Source organism: Molothrus aeneus, chromosome 2, assembly GCF_037042795.1.
Source record: "Molothrus aeneus isolate 106 chromosome 2, BPBGC_Maene_1.0, whole genome shotgun sequence".
Taxonomy (NCBI): Eukaryota; Metazoa; Chordata; class Aves; order Passeriformes; family Icteridae; genus Molothrus; species Molothrus aeneus.
The window spans coordinates 101,048,521-101,066,046 of record NC_089647.1 but is presented as its reverse complement, the minus strand read 5'-3'; the positions used below and the strand labels follow the sequence as shown (position 1 = coordinate 101,066,046).

Below are 17,526 nucleotides of genomic sequence, written 5' to 3'. Positions count from 1 at the left end.
GGGTGCTGCAGAATGAGCATCAGTGACAAGTATATAACACACGGTTCTCTTTGTTTCAGCTTCTCAAATAGGAAAAAAATTAAGCACTAACTTGGTAAGGCCTGCTTTGTAGAATTGTGGCTTGGTAGTTTGGAGTACCTACCAGTAATTTGTACTTTACTGGAACTAGTGTATGAGCAGAGATTAGTCAAAACACAAGCACAGATCATGTCAGCTTTGTTACATTAGTGAGGTAAAAGAGGGCTTCAGAAAGCATGAGAAAAAGTGAGTTTAGGATTCAGTCAGGAGAACCTTGGTAGAAGAGCACTTTCTGCATGCTCTGAAAAATATGTGTGCATGCTCAGCTTCTTGAGTTGACCAGTATAACTTTTCTGCAGGATTAAAACTAAAATGACAATTTGCAGTTCTAACTTGGAAACGTGTCTTGGTTCCTTGGCAGTAAATATGGCTTGTACCTTTTCAGTGTGTGTTTATGTGAACAAACATGGAAATTCTGGGCCTCACCTGGATAAGAAGAAGGTTCAGCAGCTTCCAGACCATTTTGGACCAGGTCCTGTAAATGTGGTACTTCAGCAGGCTGTACAGGCTTGTGTGGATTGTGCCTATCAAGCCAAAACAGTCTTTGGATTTCTGAAATCTGGCCATCATGGAGGGGAAATGATAACTGGTATGTGAAGATGCTCTGTTTCTTTTGTTTCTTTACTTGTTGAACTTGAGGTGGGGCAGAAGAACTGAAGTAGTTGCAATGAATTTATATCACTTTTGTAGCTGTGTAAACACAGGTGTGAACATTGATGATGTATGATTTATCTTACTCTGAGTTCAGAGTGATTTGAACAATTCTTTAAATATGAATTAAAATATAGCAATAGCAGTGTTTAAATTACAAATGCACAATACATTTAGTTTCTTACACTAAGTAGAGCTTGTGTACCTCATTTAGCAGCTGTAGCCAAACATTTGTCAAGTAAACTCACTACAAGTGAAATAATCAGCTTTATTAGTTCAAGTCATTCGCATAATCTTATCCATGCACGACGTTTGTGCTCTTAAAGCATTAACCAAGTGGGTGACAAGTCTCAAACTAATCTGTTTAGCTTCCAGGCAAGTGATTCCACACGTTAAAGTTGCTGCTGCTTCCCTTGTCCCATTCCCCAGAACTGCAGCAGTATCTCAGGTCACTCTTCACCCACCTATGTCACCTGTTATGGAATAGGTTTATTTCTATTACATATTGATGGCAGGTTTGTAGATAAATGATCTCTATGTCTCAATCTGAATAGCTGCTGCTTGACATTTTTTCCTTCTAGACTAGGAAATATTCTATGTATAACAGTTAGCACATCAATTCATAAATCCATCAGTGATGGTAAAAGACCTGGCATTACTTTAATCTCTTTACATTAAACCAGATGTGAAAGATGATTAGTGGAATAGAGAATCAGTTAAGTATTCATACAGATGTTGCTGTCTAACTGTATTTAAAGAGCAGCACCCCAACCTGTGTATGGCAGACCTACAGTAAGCCTTGTTCAGGCATCCCCCTGAGTCTGTGCACAAAATGGATGCTGCTTCTCTGCTGTGTAGTAGAGGTTTAATGGCATCGTTTGAAACTGGTACTGCCTTATTTTTTCAATGTATATGAATGTTTGTTATATTATTAATACCTTGCTGTACCTATTTCAGGCAAGTCAGTTTTCTGGAGCAAAATGCCCTGAGATGTTCATTGCCAGTATTCTCTTTGGGATTGTTTATCAACAAGGGCTAAATCCCAGGCCAGTGGCATCTCTGGGCGTTGACTGAGTAATTGAAAATAATACTTTTGAACAGGAGAGAGAAATTTCAGATTCCTTATGTAGCTGTGGCTTGTTTGCATTCAAAAATTCTGTACAGAAAGGATTTACTGTTGTGCACCTGGCTTCACCCCAAGGCCTGTATTCTGGATTTGAGGAACCTGGCGATGTGGACTGCTCTGGAGTCCTGGTCTGGCTGATAGTAAAGCCACAAGTCCCCAGTGGGTTTCTAGTGTTCTTGAGCTTTTGCTTCTCCTTGGCTTGTCAAATGGGTAGCTGAGGAGTGGCTGAGCAAACACTCCTTGTCATTTTATCAAAAATTTGTGTGTGATAAGTTTTGTGAAGCATAAAATATGACTTAGATTAATGTAGCACATTACATCTAGCTGTGCACATGAATAGTAAGGAAGAAGAGGAAAGCATCTGTAGAATAAAATAAGGAAATACAGTTGTAGCCTTTTTGTTTTAAAGTGGGTCTGGAGAGTGGCTTGTTGTTCAGGATTTGATTGGGGTTTTTTTAAACTGTCAAGAAAAAAAATGTTGTGGCAGATAATAAGCAAAGAAATCTAAGTCTTTCGTGAATTGATGCTTTTATAGAAAGTATTATACCTTCCATAGGAGGCAACAGTGTGCTGATGAGGACATGGATAAAATAATCTTGCTAGAATACATGGAATAATTAGTGGGTTCTTTTGGTTCAGCTACCAAGGAAAATAATTGTTTTGAATAACATTAAATTTAGGATTTTTCCATCTTTTCCTTCTCAAACAAAAGCACAAACTATTTTATTTTTGCTTAATGCATAAGCTTTCAATTCAGGCAAATAAAACAGAAAGGAAATTAAAGGCTTGATTAGCAAGCCCACTAATGGTGGTGGTGTCAGCCCCTTTTTTCTCTTTGTAGAACAGAGACTATGGTGTTTGATGGGATGAAAAAGATTGAGGCTCAGATAAATTTTCTCAATTAAAATCTGACTCTAGGATGAGTGTCATCACTATCAGAAAAACACATTTCTCTGATTGTTTCGTTCTCAGTCTTTTTCCCAGCTTGAACCTGGTATGTAAAACATACTTAAAGAATGGAAGGCGAAGAAATGAGTATGACTCTTCATCCTGAGAGCTGGGGTTGCACATGCAGGCTTCAGTCCCTGTTTATATATCATTAAAATTGAGGTTATTACACCTCAGAGGTACTCCTTTTTATTTTTTCCCCTAGCATTTATCTGGGAAGTAAGATGCTTATGTTTTTCCCAATCAGAGTAGACAGTTGAGCCTGTGGATCTGGATCCCACACCCTTGGCTGGAGTTTGTATGGGTGCCCTCAGGTGTTAAGAGTCTGGGGGAGCTGTGTTTCCACTGAATCTTTATTTGTGGATTTTTCTCATGAAATGTTTTGCTGGGGCAGTCACAACACCTCAGCTGTTTCTTGCTTTATCCTCTTGACAACTCCTGAGTAGCATTGTTCTTTTCAATGTTTTTTTTCAAAATGAGAAATTAAGGGGTATAGAAGAAGTCATTTCCCCAAAGGCCATACAGGTAGATCCATAAGGCTATTATAGAGCATTTTAAATTTCTGCTGTAGTTGACTACTACCTTACAGTTAATTTGTCAGAAGGTCAAGCTATGGTAGCTCTCACAGCCCATTTGCTCTTCAGAACTGGTTGAGTTCCAAGCAAAAATTTGCCTTTGGAGACTCCTTCCCCAAACAGGATGTAGAGGACCTTGTGTCTGAGCTACATGTGGGACTTTAATCATTAGCACTTCATTTGGACACTGGAGCCTGGAAAAAACCTAATAGGCCATGGAAACACTTCAGTCTTGTAGTACTGACTCTTAAACTTTAAGCACTTGCACTGGTCAGTCTGTCATGAAAGCAGGTGGGAGAGGCAGCACCTTGTTGTTGGTGCTGGCTGGTTAACTCACATTAACTCTAATCAGAAGCTTCCTTACATCAACAGTGTAAGTAATTGACACTTCAGATTTCCTAAAGAAGCCTAAAATATGCTAGACTTAGACATTTTCCTTGGTTTTGCATATATTATCTGTCTCTTTTGTAACACAATATGGAAGTATTCCTGAATTCAGATCTGTGAGTAAAGGCTTTCTTGTCATTTCTGGCTCGCTTTTTTTTTTTTTTTTTTTTTTAAGCATCTGCCACCAACAAAATGTGATCCTTTAAAGCTCTGCTTATCATTTGGAAACTTATGTTAACAAGAGAAAGCTACATGACAGGCTGAAAACCAAAAAGACAAATTGATGCATAAACCTGGTGTTTATGCCACTTCTTTTCAGTCCTAAGCAAGTTGCAAGTTTGTTCCTGCTTTGTTCTAAAGTCTTCCTAATCACAAGTAACTAAAAGTTTCAGCTGATGTAATGGTAATTATTTATCCATGTATCTGGAGTATTGATTCTTTTCCAAACCTTACTAATTTTCACAAAAAAAGAAAAATATCCTCAGCTGCCACACTATTTGAGGGCAAGGAAAGATATCAACAAGGAAAAGACATAGGCACATGTCCAGACTCTTTGTAATCACTCAGTTTAAAAGACAACAGATCCATTTGTGGCTGCTGTGGTATCTCTGCCACCTAACTCCTGTTGAAATAAATGGGTGCTTGACCACTATAGTGTTGACAGCAGGATAGATTTCTCTAGGGATAAAATAGCAAATGGCAAAACAATTTCTGAGTCAGAATTTCAGTGGTAATGGATCCCAGCACCTTACCACAAGTATTCTCCATTCAGTTAGAAACTGAGAAAATACTAAAATTGTTTGTTTCATTTCTTTAGGGGTTTTTTTTGGGCTTTTTTTTTTTGTTTGTTTGTTTGTTTTTTTGTTGTTGTTGTTGAGCTGAGCTTTTTGTTGATTTTTTTTTGGGAGGATTGTGGGGTATTTTTTAGCAAGTATTGTAAGGGGTGTTTTTTTTGCTATCTCCTGTAAATAGGTAGTGGAGAGCTTGCTGCTTTATAAGTGATGGAAATTCCACATAGAGTTTCAGTGGTGAGGGAGTTGTAAGTTTTGTTATACTGGTTTGAATCCAAAATTATTTTATTAAAATAAGTTCCCATAAAGCAAATTTAAACTGACGTGGATCCCATGGAAGGTGAGATCAGTCCTTTGGATATAAATTTTTTAAACTATCAGAATGATTGTTTACTCCTCTCATGTCTTGCATGGTTTAAATCAAGTCTGGCTGTCTTTTCCTTTAAGTTAATGATGGTGTTTTACTATACTTCATGATGCTTGGGGGGTGTTTGACATAATCTTCTTATTCACAGCTTCCTTTGATGGGGAAAAGCATGCCATCAATCTTCCTTCTGTAAACAGTGCATCGTTTGTCCTACGCTTCTTGGAGAAGCTCTGCCACAGTCTGCAGTGTGATAATCTCTTCAGTAGCCAGCCCTTCAGCCCTTACATGGGATGTGCCCACAGTCCTATGGAGTACGATAGGAATAAGCCAGGTACTGTTCATCACTTGTTATTTTCAAGTGCTGATATTTCTGAGAAATGTGGGGACTTTAGGAAATGCAACTTTTTAGTCTTTTTGTGACATGAATTGCTTAAAATTTATACACGTCAGTTCTTAGTGAATTGGTTCCAGTGTGGAAGTGCTTTGACAGTAATGGATAGGTCATACCACATGTGCAGAAATAATTTTGTTCAGCAAACTTCTCCTTGTAGGCAAGCCAGAAAGCATATGTACTTCACCACTGTGATACTGCTAAAAAGACAAGCTCAAAACTTCACATTTCATTTGTTAAATTTATGTGCGGCTCATAAAGTGAATTTACCAAAAGATGCTTGCTACCTGGGAGAAGGCACTTCCCCTGAAAGGGAGTTCAGCACAAGTACAAAGTCTTTTCTTTCTCTTTTTACCTTACTTAGGGGTGGCTAAAAAATTTTTACATTCTACTATGTACAGTCCAGTGATCTAGTAGAAGAACTTGTGAAATTGTCTGCTTGTGAAATTTTGTGTGAGTCCAATACCTTTGCTGCACCAGGAATGTAGAGTGAAGGGGAGATGCAATTACTTGCCCAAGATCTCCCAACAGGTTGTTTGTAGGACCTGGTATTACAAGTCCCAGGTGAAGCCAGGGGTCACAGCTGAGATAGCTTTGTTGTCAAGACAATTTCACAAGATTTATATTGGGAATGAAGCTTCCTCAGAGCTCTTTGATAGCTGAGTCTGTGTTCTGGTGCTGCTGTAGATTTTTTTTTCCTCTTTCCAATGCAGAAATTATGTTTATAATTCTATCTATTGTATGAAAGTTCTTAATTTTAACTATTCGGGAAGGTAGACAGGGTCAAGGTTATTCAGCTTTGAAATTTTGTATTGAAGTGACTGAGTCTGTGTGACACAAGAAATGGAACTCTAACCTGGTGAATGGCTGATGTCTGTCAGCCATTAGCTTCTGTCTCTGGACTTAGCCCATGAGCAGCTTTATGCTAGAGTAACAGGTAGTGACTTTTCCTCTTCACAGCCAAAGAAGAAATACCTGAAAACAGGAGTGCTAAACGATACCCTCAGGACTCTCCACCATACACTGCTCCTCTTTCCCCTAAGCTTCCCCGAAATGATGCTCATCCATCTGAAGGTAATTACATTATGTCAGAATTATATATGAGGATTATTTATGGTTTCAGTATTTCCAGTCAAAAAGGACTGAGTACAACATATGTATCTGGTTTGTCTCTAAGCCTTTGACAGGTCAGGGTGGAAGTATGTTAATTATTGATCACTGGCACTTTTCACTTAAAGAAGATCTACTGCAGGCTCCAGCAGTGCTTCTCCTAAACCCACAGCCTTTTCTGTGAAGGGGCTCAAGCACACAGGTGACAGATGAAGCCTCCTGCTCCATGTAGGGCAACTAAGCAGAAAACCAATTGCCTTGAAATGGGTTAGGTGGTAAATTGGAAGCAACTCTTAACTCCAGGCTGAGTTCGTTAAGTGAGTAAGGGTGCAGCTAGATGATACAATTCAGCTGAGTTTATGGCTAGCTAGCTGCCAGTGGAAGTTGTGCTGCTCCTGCTTTCCTTGCCTCCTTGTCCCTGCACTGAGTCCTAGCCCACCCCCTGCTCCCTTTCCCTGGCTGGGTAGTGAGCTGAAGCAGTGAGCAAAAGCACAGAAAACATTCTGGTGAAGTCTTGTTTTACTTCTCTGGAGTGACTCTCTGTGGACTTGGATGAGCACAGGGAAGGATTGAGTGGAAGGCAGCCATGGCCAGGGGGCAGTGTGGCCCCCCTGTGACAGCTCACTCTTAGGCTGGTGTAGTTCACAGATGAAATAACACTTCTTCCTGTGCTGCAGCTCAGCTGCAGTAACTGAGCACATGTCTAGTCTTAGTCTGCCTCAGATGTGAAGTAAAGCATCTAGGTTTAAATGTCAGTGAGAGAGACAGAGCAAAATGCTTGAGTATTTGCTATTTAACTGGTTAAGACATGGTAAGTTGATGATACTGACTTATCCCATCTGATACATACTTTCTCTTGCAGCAAAATACTTGCACATCATTTCCAAGGGCTTTTTTGAAGTATAGTGGAGATTAGTAATTTTTTCCTCCTTTTTTTCTTTTTTTTGTTTGTGACTTTGAAATGATTTTGTATCTATTGCCATGAGTGGAGGCAGGATATCTCTTCTGTGCATATTAAAAAGCCATAAGACTACAGTTAAAGCAGAAAAGGATGTAAAATTAAAATGTTCCAAACGATAACTTATTTAAAATTATATGTCTTATTATTTTTATATATATAACATATTCACATCTTTATATTTCCTGTAGCTGTTATTATACACAGTTCTGCATTGATTATTGACTTCCGTGTCTTCACAAAACAAGTTCTGGTTTAATTCCAGAGATACATTATATATCTAAGTTATATTTCTGGTACTAACATAATTAGTGTGGAGCACTTAATAATACTCAAATGAAGTTGTTTCATTTGGAGCAAAAGAAATGTTTAAGTAGATCTGCAGTATCTTGTAAGAAATCTTACTCAAGTAAACATGAGTACACATTCTGCTTTTTATTCCTTGTTTGCTAGCAGATCTTCTACAGATGGAGTCAGGGTAACCTTTAAAATACTTTTTAAGATCACAAGTTCGTTTTAAAATGCAGTTACTTGAATAAGAAGTAATTAAAGTAAGTGTTTTTCCATAGTTTCAGAGGTTTGAATTTGTACTCTGTGTATTTTAACAGGCAAAGTGTTCTCTAGCATTGTGTGTTTCCCATTAGGACAATGTCCTCTGCTGAAAATCTGGAGGCAATTTTGTAGCGGTCAGTCATGGGTTGGTTAACAAGAAAGATCTGCCCCCAAAAAGTTCTGGTTCCATTGAGACACAGTTGTCTTAAAATAGTTGTTTTGAAATATCATTTGAAGGCAAAATGGAGTAATTGTGGGAAAGTCTTTCAGACAGCTCGTTTTCCTTCTGATCTGCTCAGGGATATGCTTTGCAGGTTTTGCTGCCTTTCTTGCTCACTAACAGTTTCTTCTTAAAGTTACGAAAGATAAAGAAGGAGGGAGTGGGGAATAACTCAGACTCCCTTCCCCTGAAAACAGAGTGTTCCTACTACTGTGTCCAATTACATCATTTTGTTATGTATGAGACAGAACAACTGGCTTCTAATTCCCAGAAGAGCCTCAAGAAAACAAAACATCCAGTTCCTGCTAAGGCTTCAGTGCCTAAACAGTCTGCTGTCAGCCCTACGTTTGAAACTGAAGGCCTCTTACTGGCCTTCATTAATCTGCCCAGAGGTCAGGCATTCTGCAGTGGAACCTCCCATCTCCTTCCATACCCCTGTTATTCACAGCTGCTCAAAATGCCGAGGTAGGCGAACTGAGTCACTCCATGGATTGCAATGCTCCATTTCCTAGATGCCAATTTGGCTGCATTTTGTTTGTAGAGAAGCTGGATGGATGGATTGGAAAGTGGATTGAATACTTTAGCTACTGAACAGAAAGCCTTACCTAAAAAATGATGGGAAATATGCCAGCTTTTCTACCTTGTGTATATGAGTTTAGAATTACAGTACGATAAAGTCAAATGCTGATATCTTGGAGGGAAAAAAGCAGAGTTGATCTTTCCCAAACCTAGTATTACCTCCAGGATATTTAACATCACAGAGAAACCTGGCATACACCTGGAATGAATACAATTAAGCTCTTTTGCAATACAGTCAATTTTTAACATTTTTTTCTACAGAAATCTTGACAAACATAATGCAAGCCAATTATTAAAAAACAAAAAACAAAAAAAAAACCCCAACCTACTACCAGATTCCTGCTATTCCTGCTAGTTTACCATAAAAACTTTAAAAATCTTTTTCCTTATTATGTTACATGGAGTTAGTATATGCTACAATACTCCAGTTGAAACTCTGCTGAGGAGTGTTGTCTCCATTGTTCCATCCTACCTTTCAAGACTTCTGAAATCTGAATGTACAGGTTCAGTCAGTTAAACGTTATGCTCCTTCATACAGCTTTGCTGTAACAATTTAAGGTATCACCTCTGCCTTTCAGCCTTGGACTGAGATGTGGTTTCATGCTCTACAGCTCTAATTTTCCCTTGGTTGGCTACTTTTTAATTTTATAGTGTCCATCATTTACTTCATCTTTTAAAGTCTCTCTGAAATTTTGTGGAATGATATCTTTTGTTTTTAATCTTGGTAAGTTGCTGTAAGTACTTCTGAGAAATATAAAGGCTTTTGTTTTCTTGTTTGTTTTCTTTAAATACCTCAGTAGCTTCTTCGTTGCTTTTGTGATTCAGGTCGGACAAACTAGAAAGTTTTGCAGCGGTTATTTTGAAAGTTATTTGTATGAAAGAGAAGGACTTGTATCCATAAAAGCTTCTTTATTCCATGACTATCAAATACAGTAAAAGATGTTACATCACCTTGCAGATAAGGAGTCCAGGAAGGCTGGACATAAAGATGCAGGAGCAGGCCCTCCTCACATGCTGAAAGACAAGCTTGCATGGAAGAAGACTGTCCTGGTTGAACAGAAAAGTTTTGCTGGAACTCAGGGAAAAAAAGGACTTTGGATGAAGGGGCAGGAAAATCAGAAGGACTACAAAGATGCTCTTAGGTTATTTGGGGCAAAAATTAGAAAGGTTAAAGCCCAAATAGCACTTAATCTGGCTACTGCCATAAAAGACAAGAAAATTTTTGTCCCATTTTTTTGTCCCATTTTTCTCAGCAGTCAGGGGAGGGCTAAGGAGAATCTCAAGCCTTTATTGGATGTGGGGTGAAACAAAGTGATGAAGTTTTAGCTGTTAGTTCTGTCTTCAGTACTAAGATTAGTTGTTCTCCATGTACCCAGCATCCTGAACTGGAAGGTGGTGATGGGAAGCAGATTGAAGCCCCCACAAGCCAAGAGAAAATGGTCACTAATGTGCACAAGTCTCTAGGACTATATAGAATCTGCCCAGGAGTACTGAAGGAGCTGGTGGAAGTGCTCACCTCCTTTCACCTTACTGTGCTCTACACTTATGTAAAAGGAGGTTACTGGCAGGTGGGAATTTATATCTTCTCCCACCTAACACTTCTCCCAACCAATAAGACAAGAGGAAATGGCCTCAAGTTGCACATGAAGAAGTTCAAATTGGGTATTCCGAAAAGTTTCTTCACTAAAGTCTTGTCAAGCATTGGAACGGGTTGCCCAGGCTTGAGTCACCATCCCTGGGAGTATTTAAAAGACATGTAGATGTGGCTCAGTGGTGAACACAGTGGTACTGGATTACCAATGGTCATTGTGGCTTTTTCCAGCCAAAAGGATTCTGTGGTTCCATTCTTTGATTCTATGGTCTTGCCTTACTGAATTCACTGAGCAGGGAGCTGGCTCTCTGAGAGCCTTTAACTCCCTTTCAGGGTTATGGTGTTTGAAGGTCAAAATACACATAACAGTTCCCTTGCTGTAGTACACTTTAAACAGGATTCAGAAAGAGAATCTGAGAGAAGAACCTCAAGCAAGAGGTGCAGAAGAGAACCTCAAGCAAGTTGAAAGCATGCTTGAGAAGGTCACTGGGTTTTTTAGGAAAATACTCTTCCTTTGGTTTTAATTGGGCATTTGCCCAATAATTCTTGAAAGTTTTCATATAAGAAGAGTAGTAAAAAAGCTTATTTCAGGAACTTGTTTTGCAGAACATACCAGTTCTTATTCCAAAGAATATGCTGCCTCACTAGCATATGTTTTATAACTTCAGTAGAGTTATTTTCAAGATGGTAGTGTGGGGCTTACACTTCTGTGAACCTGTTAGCTATATTTTTCCAGCTCTTAACTCTCCTGCCAAAGCAGCATTTGTTTCATACAGATTTGTACATCATGCTTCCAAGTTCTTTCTTGTGCTAGATAGTGGTCTGATGCAAACAGAGGAGAGTATCTATGATTGCTAGAGAATGGAGTGGTGTTCCTGTTGATTTGGGTTTTTTTTCCTCATGCAGCATGCTTCTCTCAAACAGACCTGAATTGGGCTGAATGGGAGTGGAATTTTCAGTAATCAAGCAAACCTGGCTCCTATCTCACGGCCCAGGGAAAGGGACATGCTTAACTACATTCAGGTGGCTCGAATCAGTATTGACAGACTTTAAAGAGTTCACAAGTCTTCTGAGTGGATGTTGCTTTCCTTTATTCACTGAAAAGACATAAGAACTAGATTATTGTTATACTCCCCCCCGAGACTTCACTTTTTTTTTATGCTTGCTCTGTGGGTTCAGTAATTTACCTGAATCTTTAGCTTTCCAGAGTCTGCAGTTAGAGACCTTGAAACCCTGCCATATGCAAAGAACTGTGTGAAGATAAATCAGGGTGGTCAAAACATGTTACATTAGTGTGCCATACCAGGCACTCACAGCCTTCTGTGGCTTTGTCTGTAACCTCTTCCCTTTTTAATAATGGCACCTCTGTCTGAACCTGTGGGTCCATAGATATTAATTGTACATTTGTTTTCTTTATGAAGTTGGTAACTCCCTCTGCTGTTTAGAACTTACTAAACAATTGTTAGTTAACATGCGGGGTTTTTTTGCATTAATAATGTCTTGCAAAATAAATGCTACATAATATTAATGGTTGGCTTTTTAATTATATGTTTAAAAAGCAATGAAAATTCTTGACTAAAATTATTTGATGTATCAATATTTACAGCAGACAATTTTATAAAAAAGAATTCCTCTGTCATTTCCCTGCTCATAGCTTTCAGTAAGTACAACTGAAATGATTAATGGAAGAATGTCTCAAACTTGACATATTAAATCTTCTGCTACAAAAATAATGTTTGAAAATACAATAAGAGCCCAATGATTAGTTGAAGAAAAGGGACAAACATTCCGTCTCAGTGATTGTCTCACAAGAAATTTGATAACAGTATTACAATCTGTCAGTACCTTCAAGAGAACATAGCTAGACCTTAAGTAACAAAGGTGTAATGTCCATCACTTTGAACAAATTGGTGTTTGCTTTTTGTGTAGCAGAAACATTGCCTATAGAGGAAAACAGCACTTCCAAAGAACACCGATTTTCTGAGGATTCTGTGGATTCTGCACTTAATTCTGTAAATCCATCAAACCCAGCCTGTCGAAATTCCACAGAGTACCGCCCTTCAGGAAATGCTGCATATTACAGAAACTCCCATCAGCCAGCAACTGCTACCTCAAATTCAGCCCCAGTCCTGCGCAGGCTGTCCCTGAGCTCAGCTGGGAGCAGTGGTTACTATGAAGTCAGCAGGAATCGGATACAGAGGCGGATTGAAGGTATGCTGTTACACAAACCCTTCCAGAGTATGTAACTGCTTCAATTAACAGACAAAGTTATGAATAAAGAAGTTCTTTGCCATTGGAGAGCTTGCATATGGAGTGAAATGTGCTGTTGCCAAGCATGTCAGTCTTGCTAACGTAACTGCAAATACAAAACTTAAGCCTTTTAGTATTAATAGTGTAGTGCAAGCCAGGGAAGGTCTTTGCTGCTGCAGCTTCTTCTTGCTGTTGTGATGGACCCTGCAGCAAGCCAGAGCAGACAGGGATAGCTACATGCAGCTCACTTCCTGAGCATCTTATCAAATATTGCCATGTTGCTGAAATACAGGAGTAGAGTTTCCTACTGTCTCTCCCTCTGTCTGCACAGCTTCACTTGCCTTTGCCTCATTCCCAGTTAATAGCATCTTGGGACTCAGGAGCCAAGTACAAGTAAAACTAATCCCTCTAGGTATGTCACAGTGCTAATTTGTGCTGCTGTAAATATTTGCAGTTATAGAAGACATTTAAAGACAAAAGGAACAGTTCAGTATTATTAGAAGGGAAAGAAAGCATATTTTAATATATTGGAAACAATGCATAATAAATTCCATAAGGTAATATTAAAGTGTCTTATGTGAAATGAAATGTGTTATCCCTGTACAAACTAGTGATGCTTCTTCTTTTTACAATATTTTTGTATTAAAAGCTGCAAGTTCCACAACTGGACCGGATTTGAATTCACTAAAAAGGGAACCTTCAAGAATATTGAATAAGGATCCTTCCACTTGGTCAATAGAGGAAGTAGTGCGTTTTGTGAAAGAAGCTGATCCACGTGCACTGGCTCCACATGCAGAACTCTTCAGAAGACATGTATGATGCTTGTCCATTCTGTTCTAGTAGATTGTATCATGTTAATCTCTTAAAATACAACTTTCATGTCTATCAGTCTTTTTGCATCTGGAGGTGGAGAAGACTCTCCAGATATATTAGAGAGAGGTGGAAAATTACTTTCCTACCTGAAACCCCTCCTGCAGTATATGTTTTTCAGTCTTACTAGACTAACATAAATAGCCACATCTTTCCAGTGTATGTGGAATATTGCCAACCTGGAAGTGCCCAAGTTCTAATGGCCAACATCTGTGGTACCCCTGTCCTCCCTGGTGCCTCTAGAGACAATGGCATTCTCATGTACAGTGTGGGGCATTCAGTCCCCCGTGTTTTGGAGACTTAATCTTCTAGAGCAGAGATGATGTTACCTATCATTAGCTAGGCACTTGGTCATTGATACTAAAATTCAGAGAACTGAAATATTTAATTAATCTGTTTGAGAAAACAAGGGTTTCATAGGTCTGACTAGATGTTATCTTTAGAGACAGAAACTGTTACCAGGTTGCAGTAGGTTTGATCTCCCCTATTTCTTCTTGCTGTGTCTTTCTATGGTAGGTTGCTCAGTAAATGGCTGCTTTCTTATTTTATTGCATATATGGCCCTCCAAAAAGAGATTGGCTTTCTCTTTAGTAGTATTTCACCTATGTTCTGCTCCAGCTCCTCCTAACAGTTTAAGCTCTGAGTAAGCTGGATTGGAATGAAAAATCAAAATAACTTCTGATGTAGATTCCTGTCTTATATTTTATTCTTAGTTGTATAACAACAGTAAATGTCACTTGTTTTGTCAGGTTTATGTTTAAAAAAGTAAGACAAAGTGTTTCTCTTTATGGTGCTTTATGGAACTAATTGCCTCTCTGTGGTAAGTAATGATACTAAGAGCTTAGGACTGTCATATTTCAGCAGCTTCTCAGTCAGACTGTTGAAATCTGACTAGGTTGTCCTTGGTCTTGATCCTGACAATCTCTTTGGTTCAACATGGAAATAGATCTGTCTAATTTCCCATATTTAGATGGTCTCTAGCCCTTTTCTCCATATGACCACTTGCACATGCATGCCAAAATCCTCCCACAGCTGTTTTCAAGGTTCAGTGCAAGGCCTCAGTGCTTGGGTCATTTAATCACAAACTGCACAGACCTTCCTCTGCTGCTTCTTTCTATTTTTTCCCTTGACCCATTCACTTCTTTTCTTGGTTGGAAACCCTAATTCTGAGGGTTGTTTGATCAGTTTCTTTTATTCACTATTATTTTCTTTCTTTAGCATCTCAAATACTTAATCACACATTAAAAAATACTAAAACAAATTAAATTTCAGTGGTCATCTGTAAATTCAAACTTACAGTTGCTGTTTTGTATATAGTAGATATATTTTTACTACAGTATAAACAACTATAATGTACTTTCCCGGTTTCCCGTGCAGCTTGTTAAAGTAGTTGTCTGTTGTGTTTATTCTCTTCCTTCTGCAGGAAATTGATGGGAAAGCACTACTCTTACTGAGGAGTGATATGATAATGAAATATATGGGACTGAAGCTGGGGCCTGCCCTAAAGCTGTGCTACCACATTGAACGACTTAAACAAGGGAAGTTCTAGCCAGTTCAATGCCACAGATGTGAGTTGGGGTCACACCAAGCTCTCAGGTTCACAGCCATCGCCTTCATTTGAAACGCTTTTGCTGATACAAACCTTTATTTTTTGAAAGTGGCCTCGAATTGTAAAAGAGACATTCAGGATAAAGCAGGGGGGAGGGATTTGTATTACATTCTAGTATTTTTGCAAACTCTTTCACAGAAAGTTGGCAGGGAAGGACAGTTGATCATACCGGGTGTGGGCAGGTCTGGTAACAACGCTCTCTGAATCCTGAAAAGTGTGTTCTGAGTTACAGGCTTCAGCCAACGTGTTCATATCCAGAACCAAAACAGCTGAATCCCAAAGGGAAATAATAAATTAAACCAGCATCAGGTGTTAATATTTTTTACAGGGGTGGCTGTAAACTTTTATATTGCAAGAAAATCTTAAAATAGAAGATTTCATCTCTGTAGTGAATATTCTGGTCTTTCGGAAGAGAGGAAGGGTAATGGAAGAGAGAGCTTAATACAAGTATAAGCTTTTATAAAGTGATTATCAGTCCTTTGGGAAGTTATGAGGACAAATGTATCATATATTGTCAGTTTAGGCAGGCAGTAAATATTTCTGTTTCATGGAAGGTCATATTGGCTGTATAAACAGCCATTTCTGAGACAGACTGATTTCACTGGAACAATGCATCCACATATTAAACATTCCATCTTTTTGCTAAGTTTGGCATGGATGTGTTCATGCTTTTTATATGTACATGTGTATGTGTCAGGGAAATACGTACTATATAAAAATATACATACACACTGTACATATTTTTTCAGTTTTATAATGTGTACTTTGCACTGTGCCAGAGAGAACTGTACAATTTCTTAGGGTTTTTTTACCAGTAAATTTAGTTGTGTATTACTTTCATTAGCACCTGTTTAATTTGTTCTTGGAGTCAGAAGGTGACAAACAATCAAAAGGTGTTTTTATTCATACAGGCAAGATCCCTGTACTATGCAATACTCCTGGTTATTCATCCCTTAACTCTGAGCCATATATTCTGATATATATTTGGAAAGACACATTTGGTTCCAATGTTTTGGGTTTATATTTCCTGTGAGGAAGTGCTACTATGTAACTGATAAACCTTTTTTTGGGTAAAATTGGTGCTGTTTGTATAAGCTGCAAGAACGAGTGGTGATAATAAAACAGTTTGTTGTCACTGCCAGTTGTAAAATACATCAGGGACAAGAAAATACACTTTCTGTTTAGGAAATTGAATGTACTGTATGTAATAGTCAAGTGATAAAACTGTTTGTTAGGGAAGGTGTAGTCCTAAAATGGTAGGATTTATTATATTTCTTAATGCCTTTTTATATGAAAGCATATAGTATAAATGTATTTTTTACAAATTCCTTTTTTGAAAATGACTTTCTTTACCCGTAGACTGATACTCATCAGATTTCAGCAAGGTACTACTAAAAACCAGTGAATTTTGTGACTCACAAGTCCAAGTATTTTGTTATTTTAAGTGACTGCAATGCAATTTCAATTCAGAAAGTCATTTGGGCCCTGAGAATTGTTTTTGTTATTACATCATTAGACATTTGACACTAAAGTTTATCTGTATCCATTTGTTTTGCATATCTTTTGTGGTGCATGTATGCTTAGATGATACAATACAGGCATGCTGTTTATAGTAAGAAAATGTCAGAGCATTGATTGAAGAAACAGAGTATTTTCTCTTGGTGTTAGAAAAATACTGGCTTCACTTTCATATGGTTACACCAAGATTTATATATTAATGAAAACATCATGCCCCACGTGTTCAGTATATTGTTTATACATATATATAATTGTATACTACTTCTTCTATGCCTTATTATGCTGAATTTGGGTTCTTCAGCATAAAAAGATCCCATACAATTTAAGTGGAAGTAATTGACTGGAAACAATTTTCATTTTTTACATTGCCCTTGGCATAAGAAAAACAAAGATGTTTGAATTTTCTGTTTGGTCTTTTGTACATGGCACTATTATGGGTATAAATATTTGTTCAAGGCTTTCTGTGTACCCATGTGCACAAAGATAACTGTGATGTTGCTGTACCAGAATTTCTCCGTGTGCTGTTGTGTGAGTTTCAAGCATTCAGAGTCTTACAACAGAATATATTTTTTATTCTTTATTTTCAGTGGGATGTTCTTATCTAGCAAGAAAAATAAAATAGTTTGTTCATTGTTGTAACTGTCTGTTCTGTTTGATGCCGTGTGGATGGATGAGTGCTCTCTGCGTAGGCAAGGGTGGCTGCCTGATCTGGCATTTGGCTGTTCCTGACAGTTCATGGAAACATCTGATATGAGGAGGTTTTCATGAAAAGGGTAAGATCATTCCAACCTTGTTCATCTGAAGCAATTAATGTTTGAATTTGGGTTGTTCTATGCTTTCAAAGTAAGAACTTATCTAGTTATTCAACTATTTTGTTTTGTGTATCTCATTATCCAACTTAAAGCTTATAGAATTCTCATATCACCACTGAGGGAAAGAGGCTGATAAAAACTGT

General features: G+C 38.2%; 1 protein-coding gene across 1 annotated transcript in view; it reads left to right on the top strand.

Moving 5' to 3' along the window:
* Positions 1–17,206, top strand: part of SCML2 (Scm polycomb group protein like 2) — a 74,017-nt gene extending 56,811 nt beyond the window's left edge. Inside the window, exons 10-15 of the mRNA XM_066545400.1 lie at positions 464–667; positions 5,072–5,254; positions 6,275–6,388; positions 12,254–12,535; positions 13,224–13,387; positions 14,868–17,206. Coding sequence (XP_066401497.1) covers positions 464–667; positions 5,072–5,254; positions 6,275–6,388; positions 12,254–12,535; positions 13,224–13,387; positions 14,868–14,993 — 1,073 coding nt within the window. The 3' untranslated portion in view covers positions 14,994–17,206. The remainder of the gene's footprint in view (positions 1–463; positions 668–5,071; positions 5,255–6,274; positions 6,389–12,253; positions 12,536–13,223; positions 13,388–14,867) is intronic.
* The last annotated feature ends 320 nt before the right edge of the window (positions 17,207–17,526 follow it).